Below are 17,178 nucleotides of genomic sequence, written 5' to 3' on the forward strand. Positions count from 1 at the left end.
GAAGAAAGCATGTTCGGACTTGAAATTGCAAAAATTGCATAAGAGAAGACTTTTGTTGTTCAACATTTTGAAGTCTAAATTTTTTTTTTCGGGATTGTTAAAAAAATATTGAGTAATTATGGATTAAAAAGGTACTATAACTCCGTTCGTATATTTGTGCGGCGTCTGAAACTACGTCCAATCGATTCTCTGGACATTTTCACTATAGAAAAGTACTTTATAATGGATTTGTTTCGTGTAGGAGGGAAGATATTGAATTTCTTCGCGGTTTATTCACTTTTTTCCCCATTGTGCAATAGCCCTCAATGCTCAAATCTCCTTAAATTCAGGCAAAATTTTCAACGTAATCAGTATTACAATTAAAAGTGCATTAAAAAAAAGCATAAAAAAAGTGATTGAACTTTTTTTTAACAAGTTCAAAATTCACTGTTGAATCGAATTGAAAGAGTTGCACTGATTTACTGATTTTGAATGTTTATTATATTTTTAAATTTACTTTGAACACAGAAATGGGATTCGGTCTCAGGTTTCACCATTATTTGTATGATTTAAAATGGAGATTCTGAATCTTATCTGTGTCAAGATTTTCATCTGTTATCTTTGCTTTGTATCTTGTTCGACTTACATAAATGTTGCTTGATCAGATAAGTTCACTAACCGACTAAAGTCTGTTAAAAAAAAAATCATTCTCTACTCTAAACTGAATAAAGATTTTGATGAGCGATAAATACCTAATTAAAAAAAGACGATATCTTGTCACAATTTACCCACCTTGCGGTTGGTCGGAGCTTTCCGCGTCCAAATCCTTCAACAAGTGGAACTCTTTGTAAAGCATTTCATTCAGCTTTTTCTCGATGAGAATTTTCTGCTCCCCGACAAAAGCTTTCTTCAGTGCCAGGTACAGGGCGTGAAGCTCGGCAAAAAACTTATACCCATCCGGAAGCCGCGGCAGAATCAGATCCTTAATCAAAAAGTGTAGCTTCGTCGAAACGGGGACATCGGTCAAGTTGATGTCCCGAACAAATGTTATTTTGTGTGGGTTTTTGATGATTTTCGGTGCACTGAAGAGTTTTTTGGATTCCTCCTCTTCAATACGCTCCTTGTTGAGATGAGCTTGTTGCATCTCGATTGGATATCGGAAGAAATCCTCGCTCTGCTCCCAGTACTCCCAGGTGCAAACAACCGGGGCGTTCCACCAGAAGCACTCGCTGCGAAGTTGGATATCGAATTTGATAAGTTCCGAATCCGATTCGCTAACAAAAACCTTTTCGGTCAATTTGAGCCCCAATGGAAGGGTTGTATACAGGAAATCAGTTCGCATTTCCGAGGGTTGGGGAAGTTTGCACAATCTCCGGAATGTCAAAAGACCGCCCGTCAGTCGATGGGAGCGTAAATTTATGTAACCCTTCGGAAGGTTTAATGAATTCGGTCCAATCCGTTCCATCTTTTCCTGGTACTGCTGCCATTCAAGTGTTAAATATTCAGCATCAATGTCAACCGTCGTTTCACTTGTCACAATTGGCGGTGGAACAGCCGGTAAACCGTTCTTTGCTTTTCCCTTTTTGCCTTTCTTTTTGGCGCCCTTTTGCTTGGCTGCCGGTCCAGGTTTGGCCCCCGGAGTACTCTTTCCAGCTGCTTCCGCCAGCTCCAACTCCCTCTGTTTCAAATCTGCCTCGTACTTCTGCCGCACAGATTTCATCTTGTTCAACGCTTGTTCCCGCAGCCGATTCCTGTCGGCCCATTCCATCTCCTGGGAGGCAATCAGATCCGGAACCTGCTCGGCGAGACCGCACTGGAAGGTCGGATCCAAATCCGAATAGTGGTCGAATCCACTCCAATATCCTTGAAGCATCGCTTCCTTCAGATCCAGAGACAGGGGCCGGTGCAATTCGGTCTGCAGCGAGCTCATCGAGAAAGATTTCGCCAGGTAGTTGCTGGAATTAGGAAGATTAATGACTTTGTTTGGAAAATAAATGAAATGCGCATTGTTAGCTTTTCATACTATAATGGCGGCAAAGGAACGTCACGAAAGCTCCAAAGATAAAAGCATAGGATGTCCGATGAGAAGGAAAACTCGGCCGTTATTTCATCCAGGGCTCTGGAAACAGAAGAGAAGAATTACATCTTCGTTAAAGTATAATTAATTGTGACTTTGAGAAACAGAAACAAAAACTAGCTCTCACCAGAACTATACCATTAATAAGGAATTTGTGTGAGTCGTTCGTCCAAAAAAAGGGCATGATTATTTGCCCATGGAAACAACAACCAAGAGACAGAGAAGTAGAAGAAATTAATCAACTGAGTAATCAAATGAAACATTGGTACACAGACCACAAGGACACTTCAGATTAAGATTAAACTGAAATGCATAAAATCATGTTACAAAGAGCTAAGAATGATAATCTAACAAAAAACAATATGGCCCAAATTTTAGAATCAATATTTAACCTATTATAGAGTCAGATAATGCTCTCGAGGAGCCCGTTGCAATAGACTGAGTCAATTTGGGGTCATTTTTGAAATTCTCAAACCCTGGGGCCTTATAAGTTTTGTTTTGGTGCAAAACTTATTCATGATTTTTTGCGGAATTTTTAAGTTTCGTTCACATGAGTAAATTTGAACTTGATGATTTTTATCAGAATTTTTAAGTAACGTTTACCTACATGAGTAAATTTGAACATTTAGGTTTGTATGGGAAAAATTATTATTTTGTACTGAAAAATCAACAACATTTTTGTTGCTTCAGTGGGAGCGAGTTGGCTAATAATTTTTGTGCCAATTTATGAAATCTCTAAAGGAAATTTTCCGTTGGACAATTTTGTTTAAGATCTTAACTTCGTATCTTATTGGGCGAAAAATTTATTAGCTGTTTAACAAGGGTATCTATGTCTTTCGGCATTGATAAACAATAAATTCCATTGACAGCACTGCTTGTGCTCCGCGAAGTATTGCATGAAAAGTTGTCATGCAATACCTCGCTAAGATTGCAAAGATGTCAATTGAATTTATTGTTTATCAATGTCAAAAGACATAGACACCCTTGTTAAACAGCTCATAACTTGTTCGCCTAATAAGATACGAAGCTACGGTCTTGAACAAAATTGTTCAACGGAAAATTTCCTTTAGAGATTTCAATAATTGGCACAAAAACTATTAGGCGGCTCGCTTCCACAGAAGAAACAAAAAATGTTGTTGATTTTTCAGTACAAAATATTCATTTTTCCCATACAAACCTAAATGTTCAAATTTACTCATGTAGGTAAACATTACTTAAAAATTCTGAAAAAAAAATCATGGATGAGTTTTACAGCAAAACGAATCTTTTAAGAACCTAGGGTTTGAGAAATTCAAAAATGACCTCAAATCGACTCAGTCTACCGGGAATTTTCCAAGGGGAGGTCCTTAGCTTTTGAACTTTTCTTTCAATAATATGATTGTAGCAGTTTGTTTTAAATCTTATCTAATTGATTTTGAATACAAGTTACATTTCTGCATAACACGATTTTCTGAGGGAAGCCCCAAAAAGAAAAAAAAAACGAATGAATGAATCCACAGTGAGCGAAAGGAGAATAGTACCACTATGTGTTTTGTTTGTTAAGGGGGGGGTAGGGTCTAACACTTTCAAAAAATCGATTTTTTAATTTTTTTATTTTCTTATTGTAAAACATTTCAAGAATGTTGGGTCAAATTTTCAAGTCAATTGAAGCAAAACTGAAGAAGTTATAGGCCTTTATCTCCTCCTATCTAATACTGCAAGAAAGCAAGAGCAGAAACTTCAAACGCGTTTTTCTCAAAAGCACTTTATTTAATTCCGTGGACATCGTCATTTGAAAACTACTTATCCGATTCTTTTCAAATTTGGAACATATTTTCTACATATGAAATACCAGACCCCAACGTTTTTTTTTTTTTTATTTTTTTACTTTGGGGAGATTTTAGAGGTGAAAAATGGCGGATTTTTAAGTGAAAAATCGTAGTTTTTACTTCAAACGGCCAAAAAAATTTCATAAACATATTTTTAAGTTAAATAAAAACGTTGGGGTCCAGAAAAACATCTATTAAAAATATTTTGCTCTGATTTTTTGAATTCAGAGGATTCTGTGCTGAGATACAGTGTCCACCGCAAATCCTGTTTTCTAAAAGGCATCCTCGAAAATGCTCCGTCACCAGCTTATTTTTCAATATTTTTCTACGAAAAAATTACTAAATGTTCTTTTAACAATGTTTTGTATAATGCAAAAAATTTGAATACATTTGTTTGAACAATAGCTCTAGAAAAAAATCGTGAAAATGGTGTTTTTTTATACCCGTTAGACCCTACCCCCCCCCCTTAAACTATGAATGGTTGAAAATCACCAAAATTTTGTTCTATAATTTGTTTTGCATTATTTGACGGAATAATCAAGCATGAATCAGAAAAAAACAGGAAGGAAATCAAAAACTTTGATTTTTTTTCCGTAAACTACACTTTTTCCAGTTTTAAGTCCTAGATGCCGGCACTATCATGCAGTTAAATCCAAATTAAGCCTCAATATTGATTTTTTAAGGTGTATTAAGGCCCATATAAGCTTTTCCGGATTTGCAAAAGAATGACCAGCACAAGAAAATACCACCGTCAAAATTCCTGCTCATCTCAATTTCCGATTGCATTGCAAATCATACCAATAAAACTGCTAGCCGTCTGGCCCATCAAGCTCCATCGGAAATTACAACATTATTCTGATCATTCGGTACAGAAATTCACTTTCAGTGACCCTGAAGTAATTCTAATTTTTTTTAAATAGTGATCTTAAAACTTCCAAGGCGTTCACACGATACCAAGAACCTACTTATTTCTCGACCAAAATCATCCAGCATACCTGTATTAATCCCGGATATTCGGAAATGTACTTGAATTCGGTTTAATTTCCATCTATAACTTACAACTTGAGAAACAGTGTTTGAATATTTAAAACATTAGTATTTTTTAATTTGAAGTCTGTTTTTTGGATTTAAATTCATCAAAAAATCTATGTTTCGTCATTTTGCATCATACTAATGAATGTTAATGAAGAAATCAAGCAGTTTGATAAAATATTATTGCTCAAATATCAAATTTTTAAACGCTAGATGAGCATCTTTTAAAATCCCCTTATAAATCCTTTGAAAACCTTTGGAATTCTGGAAAACTTCTTGAAATGCAGTTATCTATTCTAATAATTGGTAGAAGCATTAAAATTCACTTTTACATAGTGAATTTTAAGAAATAATCTTGTTTTGTTGGAAAACACAAGTGGTACTATTCTTATTTTGCACCACTTTTTCATATTTTTGGTTCTCAACGCCAATTGCTACGTCCAAAGAAAAGTAAACTTAGGCTTGATTTGTCCGTTGAAAAATTGAAAACAAATTGTTAAAGAAAACATTGGTGATTTTCAATCCTTCATATTTTAACAAGCAAAACACATAGTGGTACTATTCTTATTTCGCTCACTGTATATAGAATTTGAAATTTAGCCAGCGAAAAATGTAATCTTTACATTTTTATTTCATTGCATGATGTATGAATAAAAGAATGAAGATGAGCCTCACTTTCGCTTGAAAAACCATTAAAGAAATTGACAGAATTCTGCTTTAGATAAACATATAATTCACAAATGAAAATTGGAGTAATTTTGCAAAAAAGCAAATTCAAAAGAAGCAAATGGATCAAAAATATATGTTGGAAATCTTAACACAAATTTAAAATCAGTTTTGATAAAGATTCAAAAGATTCAAAATTCTAATCTAGATTTGAACAAATGTTTAGAATTTACAATTAAAACTAAAAAATTGAAGTCATGGCCGTGGGAACGGTGGGCAAGACTTTGGGAGTTGAACCCCCTTCCCCCCATGAAGGTCCAAAAATGCCAAGCAAAATGTTCTTTTTAAAATTAAAAATTTCAAATTTTCAATCTAATTTTGATAGACGACCAAAATTATTCAAGAGTAAAAATCATGAATCAGAACTAAAGCAAGAACTACGAAATATTATCCCAGGTCAACAGTTCCACTTCAGTTTTTCGAACATTTTCTCACTTATTGATAGGAATTTTGTTCCATTTCTAAATTTCAATAAAATAAAAATAATCCTGTCATATTGCCCAGAATTTGCCCGAATTGTTTCACTTAATTTGCGAAAGCAAACAAAATTAAAATTGAGTCATTCAAATTATGTATTTCGCTTCCAATTTTTTTTCAACAAATTGAAAAAAAATTACATTAACGATTAATTGAAGATCGAAATATGATTTAAAATTTTCTGAGGTATTTCTTTAAAACTAAACAATATTTCATGTACTTCTCTTTATAATATCGAAAAATTTCATAAATTTACAAGGCCCGGATACTCGCCGAAAAATATCTGGAAAGCTTAGGTTAGAATTACTACAGATTTTGTGGTTGAGGAGCTGCTAAAATTTTATGTCTGTGATCAGATTTTGAATTCTTTATCCATTATTATTCTCGAATTTCAGTTTTTCATCATTAACACAAAATCCTGATTCGAATCGTGGATTTTTTTCTAACAAATTAGTTGCGTTTTCCATATATGAAACTCATCATTTTGGAATATAAAGGAAAATAATTGATAATTGTAATCAATTTTTGAGATTATGATTTGGAATTTGTATTTTTGACTCGTATAAAGAATCGCAACATGAGAAAGTTTCATTAAGGTGATCCAGATCGAAAACAGTGTGCAATACACAGTATTAGCAACTTTAATTTAAATCCACAAGTTGAATTTCGAATAAATAACTGAAGAAAGAATTCAGAATGAAATCTAGAAATGCAGAATTCAAATAAGAGTTTTGATCAGGTCCGGATGTTTCTCGGGAGCCCCTATCAATCGATTTATTTTCATGCCATCCCATAGAATATGGGAATGTAATACGTTATATTTTTTAACATTCAACGGAACCGAGAATGAGTTTATTATTTTACCTTCAAACAACCATTATTACAGCTTAGAATAAGAAATGCCCGGATTTTGCCCGGGTTTATTCTCATTATCATTCTTAAATCAAACTAAAAGAATACAAATTGTGTTATAATTTTTTTAATTATGCGTCCAAAACAAAATTTTCTGAAAAAAATTCATAAAACTAATCACGAAATTTTTTTGAAAGCTTAAAATACGATTTTAAAATCTGTTTAGAATTTTTTTTTCTCTTTTTTTCTCGATATTTAATGAGTAATTTCTAGGTTTTGACCAAATTTGCCCGGGTTTTGCCAGGATTTTGGTCTACCATTTTGTTGTGTCAGACCATTTTGGATGGGTTTCGGATGTGAATCAGAAACTTGTGTTGTAGTCGACGGATAAAACGAAAGAGATCGTTCCTTTTATTTCTATTTAAAATACAAATACAAAAAAAACAATAACGAGCTGGCAACATTTGGAATTCAAATTTATGGCAAACGGTACGAGGGGTTTTGATAATATTACTAATAACTCAAATCAAGGTGACCAATACGATCGAGATTGATCACATTTTTAAATCAAATGCCCGGATATTGCCAGGGTTTCAGATAAAAATAGCCCGGTTTGTCCGGCCTGAATACGGACTGAAAAAATTCTGGCAACCTTAGCTTAGAAGGTAGTTTCACGTATCTGCAAACAATCATTGTTAAAACACAAACATTTCGGAAGAATTATTGAACCACCAAATCGAAAATGAAAACTTTGATTACAGCTGTCCAATGCAAAATTCTATTCGTTATTTTTTCAATGTCTCAATCACCAACATAAATTCTCTTTTTCACTTGGTGTGTGTTTCGTCGAAAGCAGAATGAGTTTTTCTTGTTTGGCAATTAGGTATTAACATTAGGAATTAACACTTTGAATCCGAAATTAAAGGAATAATAGAAAAAAATTCAATTCAATTTCCATGGAGATACAGTGTAAGAGTTTGAGAGTAAAGTTGAGAGTTAAATTGATCTCAAGATCTTGAGTTTTCAGAGAAACCATGAAACGAGAAATAAAAATCTCAATGAATTTGATTTCTACTGCAAAACCTGAAAGAAGATAAGATTAAAAACATCGAATAAAACATGGTAAATTCGTAATCCAACTATGCGAATACGTTTTGACAAAGATAACTTTCTTAGCAATAAATTTTAATTAAATTATGTAGTTATGTCTTATCCTCAATTTTTTAAATTTTTTAATTTTAGTTTTTTTCATCAGAATAATAATGGATTTTCTAAAAGGAAAATTCTTCCCCTGTGATTTATTGTAAACAAATAAATATTGTCATATTCCCTCATTACATTCTGCTTGAGCCTTTGAAGTGGAAGAGTGTATGCGTGAATTGAAAATGGTCCATTGGAAAATGATATGCTGAATTCCGGATGTTTGGGAATGGATTTTTTTAAAATAAAAGTACCGTAAACTAGGGGAAATTTGACCATTGGGATAACTTTGATCAACATGAAATTTTTGCAGATCATCATCATTAACTAAGTCCGAAAACTGTTTTCTACGTTTGAAAGCCTATAAATTGAGCTTCAAAAAGGCTAAGTTTGGTTGGTAGTTGGCAATTTTTGATATCATTTCAAATGAAATTTAAAAGTTTAAAAATAACTGTGTTTTTCAAAGACTCACGAACAAACACCTCTCCTGATAAAATGGTAGCATTTAGAAGCAAATGGTTTGTTTTATGTGAAAGCTTAACTTTTTTTTGTTTTTATGGTCATTCTATGAAATTTGGATATTTAAAAAAAACGGAGACCTGTATACAACAAATGGATAAGTTTGAAGAAAAATTGAAAATGGGAACAGTGGGAGGAGGGATTTTTACCCCTAAATGTATGCAGAAACATTGTACATGTTTTGAGTATATTTGTTTTTTAAAGAAATCGTTGAAAAATTCAATTGAGTCCGAACAAATTTTAACTATTATTTATGCTTTAAGCCCTCTGTGCTAATTTGCATCAAAACAATAATTTTGAAAATATTGAGATAGAATATTCTGCTAACAATGGTCTTGATTTATACTCCTTACCTAAACTTTTTAAGTGTTACAAAAAAGCAACCTCTTGCAAAATATTCGAAAAAGAATTTAAATAGTTATCAATGTTTCCTCAGATTACGGTACCTCTTAATCGAAAGCATAAAACCTTGATTTAATCAGTAAGAAAAGCTCATATATATTCGAAAATCGAATCAAACACTGAAACTGGTCTGGAAAATTAAAATAGTAACTCAGTATTGCGTATTGGTCTTATTTAAGTAACTACAGTTGTTTTGTTTAATGTGAGCTTAGACAAATTTCAAAAGTGATTAAAAAGTATTTTAGTTAGCCCTTTTTTATATCTATAATATCCGAATATTGTCTGGAATAAAAAATCTAGAATTTTTATTATATGGTTTATTATCAGTTAAATTCAGTAAACATGAATATATTCATGAATTTCATATATTTTTTTTAATTCCTCACAAATAATGTAAAAGCTTAAAATAAAAGCAATTTATCTCTGTACTTCATGCGAGAAATTTGTGCCTTTTGAAAATCGGAGATTATTATCTAATTCCACCTATTCTGTACTGCGAATGTTCTTTCAAAAAGTGATAATTACTGTAACAAATTCAATTTTTTTTGGTGATTGCTCGAAAAATATTTTGACACCAACAATGTTGTTACAGAATGATTAAACCAGAAAAAAAGTTTGTAGGTGATATCATTAAGCCAATTTGTCACATTGGGTACAGTTTTTATGGCATTGAAAAATGTTAAAATTTGTAGGGGAGAGTGGGGTATCATGGGCCACTTTGTTTCTTTACTTCATAATATTTTTATTATAAAAGATAAAAAGAAATGCATTTTCAAGGTGCATCATCATTAGGCATTTTTGTTTATTTTTAAAATAATTGAATTCCAGAGTTCTGAGTGTTTAAAAAAAAAAGATTTTTTTTTTATTTTGAATAACTGTGGGGAAACATGGGCCACCAAACCCAAATTGACATGATTAAGTGCAAAGTTTATGAGTTGACCCAAAACTGAAATTTCATAATTAATTTAGTTATTTTAAAGCAATTTCAGATGAGAAAATAAAAAAGAGAGTTGTGTATGATCGAGTAGTTCGTAATGCTTGGCTCGTGAACGTTTCGGCAAAATTCCTTATAAAGGTTTTTTTTCGTATCTATCGTATTGGAAAAAAATGGATAGGTACATATTTTTAACAACTCTTTATTTGGCATAAGAAAACTTTGCAGATAGGAAAAACGTATTTTAAGTCCTGAATGTGTATAAAATCTATTGAAGTTGCCATTGGTTTAAAGTCACCTTAGTTACAAACAGTTTTTTCACCTATTAATAAACAAGCACCCAAACTGTTAAGACCTTCGTCAGTCATCTTCAGGTTATGGACCCAGCCTAACTGAAAGTACTACTTTTTCAAGATTCCTTTAAGAAGTTTTCAGAACCGAAACAGTAATGAGGAGATTTAAAGAGCGTGTTTATGTAGCTGAATTTCTTGTTGCTCGGGACGTAGCTTTGATGGTGCGATCTGGAAATGAGGTCGTTCAGAAGGTCGGTTATTGCTCGATTTTAAAATTTTATATTAAAAATAAAAACTTGCTTAAGATGCGAGAAATTATATCATCATAATTTTGTAATCATTAAAAGATAACATTATTACAATAAATAAGTTTATAAATTGATTCAGTGTGGTGTTATATAAATGTTGCATCTAACCCCGCTGTTTCATGATGCCCCGTTTGACGGTACCGTAAAACATGGTAACTTTGATCATCGGTGTATATTTGACCATCAATATTTTTTTCCACATTATCATCCATAACTTAGTCTATAGTTTGAATTTTTGAAAACTGTTTTCTACGATTGAAAGCCTGTTAACTGAGTATCAAATAGACAAAATTTGTATTTGTATCTGTTAGTAAAAATGTAAATTCAAAATCATAAAATATCTATCTTTTCCGAGGCTCGCAAACAAACAGCTCTCCTGATGATACTTAAAAAGTATTTAGAAGCGAACGGGTGGTTCAATGTGAATAGACAACTTTAATTCTTTGTGTATGTACAGTTAAAGTGCTATTTTTATAGTCATTTTATGATAATTTTTTTGATATTTAAAAAGCAACGACATTTTCCAAGAGTAAACCCTTATTGGCAAAAGGATAGGAATGCTATTAAATGAATAACTTTGAAGAAAAAATGAAAATGGAAACAGTGGAAGGGCCTTGGGGAATGTATGAAGGTAAAATTTCATCTGTATTTTGAAGCTTATACTATTCAGAAATTATTACAATTTTTGCCCCTAGATGTCTGGAGTATCATTGTTTTTTTTTCGATTATAAATGTTTTCTGAAGAAAACGTTAAAAAGCAAGGCAAAATTGATAATCTAGAATTTGTAAACAATAATATAGGTGTTTGTTATCCTTTATGATCAAGAAAACTCGTTAAAATGGAGACTGATCAATGTAACCCCAAAGTATCAATTCCTAAACAACGACAATATCGATTTTTAAATCAAATTTAAAGTAATTCAAAAAATTTCTGCAACCAATTTTTACGTTCATATGAGTCCAGTACTGGTTTTAAAAATATGAAACATGCCACATTCCCCTTAACAGAAAAAATTATAAAAAATATTGAAAAAAGTGATCAATATTACCCCGGGTTGCGGTAATTTAAAAACTATGAAAGCTAAAAAAAGCTCAGAAATCTAAGAAGCTAAAAAAAACTAAGTTATGATAAATTTGAAATCAAATAAAGAGTCCACCAAAGCTATGAAAGCTTTAAAGCCAAAAAAAAAGAAAGCCAAGAATGATAAAAATCATTAGATATTTAAACGCTAATAAACTTAAAAATAATAAAAAGTAAAAAGCAAAGAAAACGAAAAAAAAAATCAAAAGTTAAGATAGCTGGCCCACAAATTATTTACGGAAAATGTAAATAAGCAACCAAAAGATACATGCTAAAACCAACATGATGTGGTCTGTGAGTGAGCAAACTAATAAAACTCAACTATGCCATCACCGAGTTGCAAATGGACAGTTCAAGTATTTCGGGCAAGTATCACGTAAATAACTCGATGCGCGGGACGAACTGCCGGTTCCGTTCCAAGGTTAGAATCCAGAATTAATCTGTTCCCATTACGCCCAGAACGGACCAACTTTTATCAGCGGTGGAGGCAAAACGACGAATACTCACGTCATATCCCGCCAAATGTTTCCGCCAACGCGGGTTGTAATTTCTTGGATCACGTCCGCAATTTTGCTGCGGATTTCATCCCGGGCCTTGACCACCTCGGCCTGGGGCTGTTCGTGCCGAAAGGAGTCATCAATCAGGGTCAGTATTTGTAGCGCATTCCGGATGCCGGGCAAATACCGTCCGGCTACGAAGTTTTTGTTTCGATCCCTGGAAGCATGAAACGGAAGGGAAACATTCAAGAAGGGAAGGTTACCAACATTTCGGTACTTTTTAGCAATGATATAACAGGATCAGAAATCAGTCAAAAAAGATGTTTTGAAAACTCATAATAAACCCAAATTTAAAAAAAAACCTCTCCTTCAATGGACCATATTTACTAAATCCTACTAGAAGAAGCCCTGAAAGTATTAAATCTTTAAAAAAATCAATGTTCGTTTTAAAGGCTGCCGTTTGAATTCTTTGATTTTTTTTTTGAATAAATTGTAAGAGACTTGTAACATGGAATATTCAAGTATGTCCCTATACATTTCAAAACCAAAGATGGTGGCTCCAGAGAGCGATGTAATTCTTAGAACAAAACATTAGTCGAATGACCAAAAATATGAGATATCATCCAAAAATTTCTAAAGTAGCTGTTTTTTTCGAAATTTCAGAGCTTTAAAACATTTTTAGATTTCAAATTTCTTCTAGAAATAATTGCTCTGAATTTTTTAGTTTCCCCGAAGCTGGCAACCCCCAGAATCCGCTACTGACCTACAAACTCGCATCGTCTCCAGCGGCAGGGAATCGTCCTGGGTCAGCGGCGACCTTTCGTTGACATCCATCGTCCAGCTGGTGAAATTCCGCGCATTCTCTTCCAGCTCGTAACTCCAGCGGTACAGAAATCCGCGTAACTCAGCCGCACTAGCCGGGTTCGGTAGTTTTTCGCACTTCAAATACTGGGCCCAGTTGGATTTCTTCTGCTGCTGTTTTTGCCATTCGGTGGCAGCTTTTTCTATTCCTGGAATTGAGAACGTTCGTATTTTTTTAGGGGGTGCGGAACAATTACATTTGCATTCCAGCGTGTTCCGGTGCAACGAAAAACATCCAAAAAAAAAACAATTATTTATCACTCAATCCATTTTGATTACAACGAAAGCCGTTCGGCAAATTTATACCTACTTCTGAATTGCTTCAGGGTTTCCACCAGCGTTACTCGCCTCTGGTTGTACTGCTTCAATTCAAGATTATCTTTTTCCACTTGGAGGGCTTGTTGTGCGCCCCATTTTTCCGCTGCTTGAGTCTGAAGAATTTCTCTGGAAGGATCAATTGCAAGGTATGAGGGGAAAAGTTAAGGTTAAAAAAAGAAAGATCTATTTACTGTTGCTGTTCGGCAGTTAATTTTGGACCTTTGTTTTTCTTTCCCTTTTTGCCCATTTTCTAAAGTTGGTTTTATTACGGTTTGGACATTAATGAATTGGTTACTTTGATTATATTCAGTCGATAACTTGGACTGATATCTAATAAAATGTTAAATACTTGTAGTTTTTTTCTGGGCAGAAGGAACCCAATGTGGTGTGAAAGTGTACCCCATATTGGAAGCAATTTTAGTTAAGGACTGTTTTCAAAGACATGACACACATAACGTGTGTGAAACTTTATTTGCCGTAGAGTAAATAAAAAATTAAAAATACCTTCTAATGTAAGGTTACGAGATTGTCCGGATTTCTCCCGGATATTAAATAAAAAAAATCAAAAAGTCCGCTCCTGCTCGGTTGCCTTGATATCATTGAAAGAAGTCCGGATTTTGCCCGGATTTATTCAATTTGCCTTGACATACATACCTAAGATTTGATGGCAGACAACTTTGAAATGAAATATTTGCCCGGATATGTGCTATAAAAGTTTTGGCAACCTTATTCTAGAGTAGTTATTTTTTTCAGGGTTTTCTACTTATTTCAGGGTTCCAAAAACCTGGCTCGCGATCGGTTCGGCAAAATTCCTTATATTGGATGGAATAACAATTTTTCATCTTCATTTAGCATAAAAAAAATGTACCAATAGTTAAAACGTGTTTTCGGTTCTGAATGTGTATAAAAAAATAAAAATTAAGGTGGTCCAGGAATCCCAACAAGCTATGATTTGCAAATTGATTTTTGTGATTCATAGATATTTCATCAAAAACTCCTTTTCCACGTGAAAAAACATGACAAAACTTAACTCACAAGCGTATGAATTTATTTTAGTTATGAACTTTAGGTTGGATTGAATTCTGTATCGCAACACTAATCTGATATATTCAGAGCTGCCCACGTTACCCATCTTTCCCCTACATATTTTTTTAATCAAATTCAAATCAATGCGATTTGATACAAAATACAAAATTTTGGGCAGGAATATTACATGTCTACATGTTAAAACAGTTAAAACAATACTATAAGATCATTCAGTGTTATTAAACAATTGAAAAATTGGAATATTAATTTGTTGAAAACGTTATTTTTTTTTTTACAATGACAAAATGAAGGTTTGAGTCACTCAACTTCAAACTTAAGTTTCATTGTTTTGTATTCAAAGAAAAAACACCGCTATAAGCTATGAATCAAACTATTATGCCAATAAAATTTACACATAAACTTTAATTTTGAACACAAAAAATACACAAATCAGAAAAATGTAAATTTAAAATAACATAAAAATTAAGGTTTCACTTAAATTCTGTGAAATATTTGAATAACTTCCCTAAATAGTTTGTTTTGATTTGTACACAAGAATGAACAGTGACAAGATTAAAATATAATCAACATCTTTTGATATAACTATATGATTTTTTTATTTGAAAAATTATGAATTGTGTCGTTTTCAGGATTCAAAAAGTCGTTTTGAAAAAAAAAACTTACTTAAAAAAATTATCTCTGAAAAGCGTGGTTATTTTTTGGTAATACATTTACACAAAATGTTTCTGAGATCAAAAATAATTGATCCATGGTAATTCTTTACCTGGATTATAATGTATGTGTGAGATATCGAGGAAAATATGCAAACTCTAAAGAACGGGCTCAAACCTGGTTAGTTGTGTTATTCAAATGAAAATGGAAATTTCACTGTATTATTATTTGATAAGTTTACTGATTGAAAAAGCTATGCTGCATTCTTGTGTGGTACATTCTTTAACAATCTCTGCACAGTTTTAAAATTTAAAAGCAACAGACTAGGCTTTTGATATAGCTCAGTTGGCAAGTCAGTTGCTTCCTGAGCCAATGTCCGTGAGTTCGAGCCTTAGAGTAATTTCTAATAGATATCAATTTCACATGTTTTTTTTTCTAAATATTCACTTTTCACACTGTTATTGGTAACTAACACTCTCTGGAGCCACCCTCAATCTTTCATTTTTAATAGTTTTTTCAGTATTCATTAAATATTACAAAAGCACAAGAATTGAAAGAAAAAACAAGTAGGTCTATATTTGTATTTCATTCTTGAGAAAAACTACTCTTAAACCAAAAATAGTTTTTTCTTGTTTCAAGTGTCACAAATCACATTTTTGAGATAATAAATATTTTTCATTTACTAAATTTCTCTTCAGGAAAAAAGTTTTCATTGAAACTTATTGCATACTTAAACAAATAAATTTTTTATTTAAATTAAATTTTTAAATAACAATAAATACTCTCTGGAGCCACAATTTTAAATTGTATGAATGACTTTTATCTTATTACTGTTGAATGGAATCATTTTTTTATGATCAATTAATATCATTTAAAATATTCCTAGAGCTTCTGGTATGGAATTTCGTCTAAAAATAAGCTACAAAATTGGGACAACGTACTCTCTGGAGTCACTTTTATTGAAACAATTGATTATCAACATATAAGCTCCCTTTGTTGTTTTAAATGGAGTTTTTACTTTGTTTGCTGGACATTTGTTATATTTAAAAAAAATCATTCCAACTAGAATGAAAAGAAAAAAAGTCAAACCAATGGAATTTTAATTCTATCAAGTCCTAAACCATTAAACTTAATCTTCTTCGAAATTTTATGCAAATATATAGTTATCAAACTGATTGATACAAGCATTCCAATGCACCAAAACTATTTCAATAGTTATTAACAAAAAAAAAAACATTCTCTAACTTCATCGTAATTGACATATTTAAGCTTTCGCAAATACGTTCTAAAAATTAGATTGATTCTTTCCCAGATGTCAAGAACCATCCAACGCTTTTGCAGTCTTTACAAATTTAATAACGAATTTATGGAGGACTCTTTTTTATTTTTGAGGTTTTCTTTTTACAAACATTAAACTAGAATTTATTTAATAATTAAACTTAATGAAATTTCATTGACCCAGTTTGTTGATCAACACGCTTTGAGACACCTCGAAATCAAGTCAGAATAAGCTGCAATTATGCACAAATCAGTGTTTTGGGCCAATCTACAAAATGTGAATTTTTTCTATAGGTACATCCATTGTCATCCAACCATGTAGTTTGCTACGAGTTTTTCACTGACTGCTGTCAACGTGTTCGCTGATTCATTCAGTAGTCTACAAGTTTTGCATGAAATTTGAACTTAAAAAGCTGTGAAAAACGTTAGAAGTTGCCAGTGTTGCCGCTGAACTGTCAATCAGGAAGTTAGTGGTACCATCATATACATTTGCATTATCTCGGGTTACGGTTTTGTTTGTTTTTAAAGTAAAATGTTGCTACTGTAAACCTGCTATAATTTTCAATTTATCGTCATCTGAGTAGATGATCACGAATTAAAGTCTTTGTAGTAATTCTCGAATACAGTTACACCTCAAAGGTTTTTCAACGCCTTTACACCAACAAGGGGAAAGTTGGATAAGACGAACACTTTCGATTTTTTGCCTAAAAACGGTATTCTACTTGTACTGGTGATGATGGGAATTCATTTAATGCGGTGTAGGAAATGAGTTCCTTTCATAAAATAAGTGTTGAACATCTTCTTTTTTTAATTCTTCATCTAATATCAACATGGAAAA

At 32.5% G+C, this 17,178-nt stretch overlaps 1 protein-coding gene across 1 annotated transcript in view; it reads right to left on the reverse strand.

Moving 5' to 3' along the window:
• The window catches only part of LOC129756406 (uncharacterized), a 36,861-nt gene extending 23,219 nt beyond the window's left edge, over positions 1-13,642 (reverse strand). Inside the window, exons 1-6 of the mRNA XM_055753269.1 lie at positions 13,556-13,642; positions 13,357-13,490; positions 12,949-13,195; positions 12,196-12,402; positions 2,003-2,098; positions 772-1,934 (exon numbers count right to left, since the gene is read on the reverse strand). Coding sequence (XP_055609244.1) covers positions 772-1,934; positions 2,003-2,098; positions 12,196-12,402; positions 12,949-13,195; positions 13,357-13,490; positions 13,556-13,611 — 1,903 coding nt within the window. The 5' untranslated portion in view covers positions 13,612-13,642. The remainder of the gene's footprint in view (positions 1-771; positions 1,935-2,002; positions 2,099-12,195; positions 12,403-12,948; positions 13,196-13,356; positions 13,491-13,555) is intronic.
• Positions 13,643-17,178: the final 3,536 nt, after the last annotated feature.

This window comes from Uranotaenia lowii, chromosome 3 (assembly GCF_029784155.1).
Source record: "Uranotaenia lowii strain MFRU-FL chromosome 3, ASM2978415v1, whole genome shotgun sequence".
In the NCBI taxonomy this organism is placed as follows: Eukaryota; Metazoa; Arthropoda; class Insecta; order Diptera; family Culicidae; genus Uranotaenia; species Uranotaenia lowii.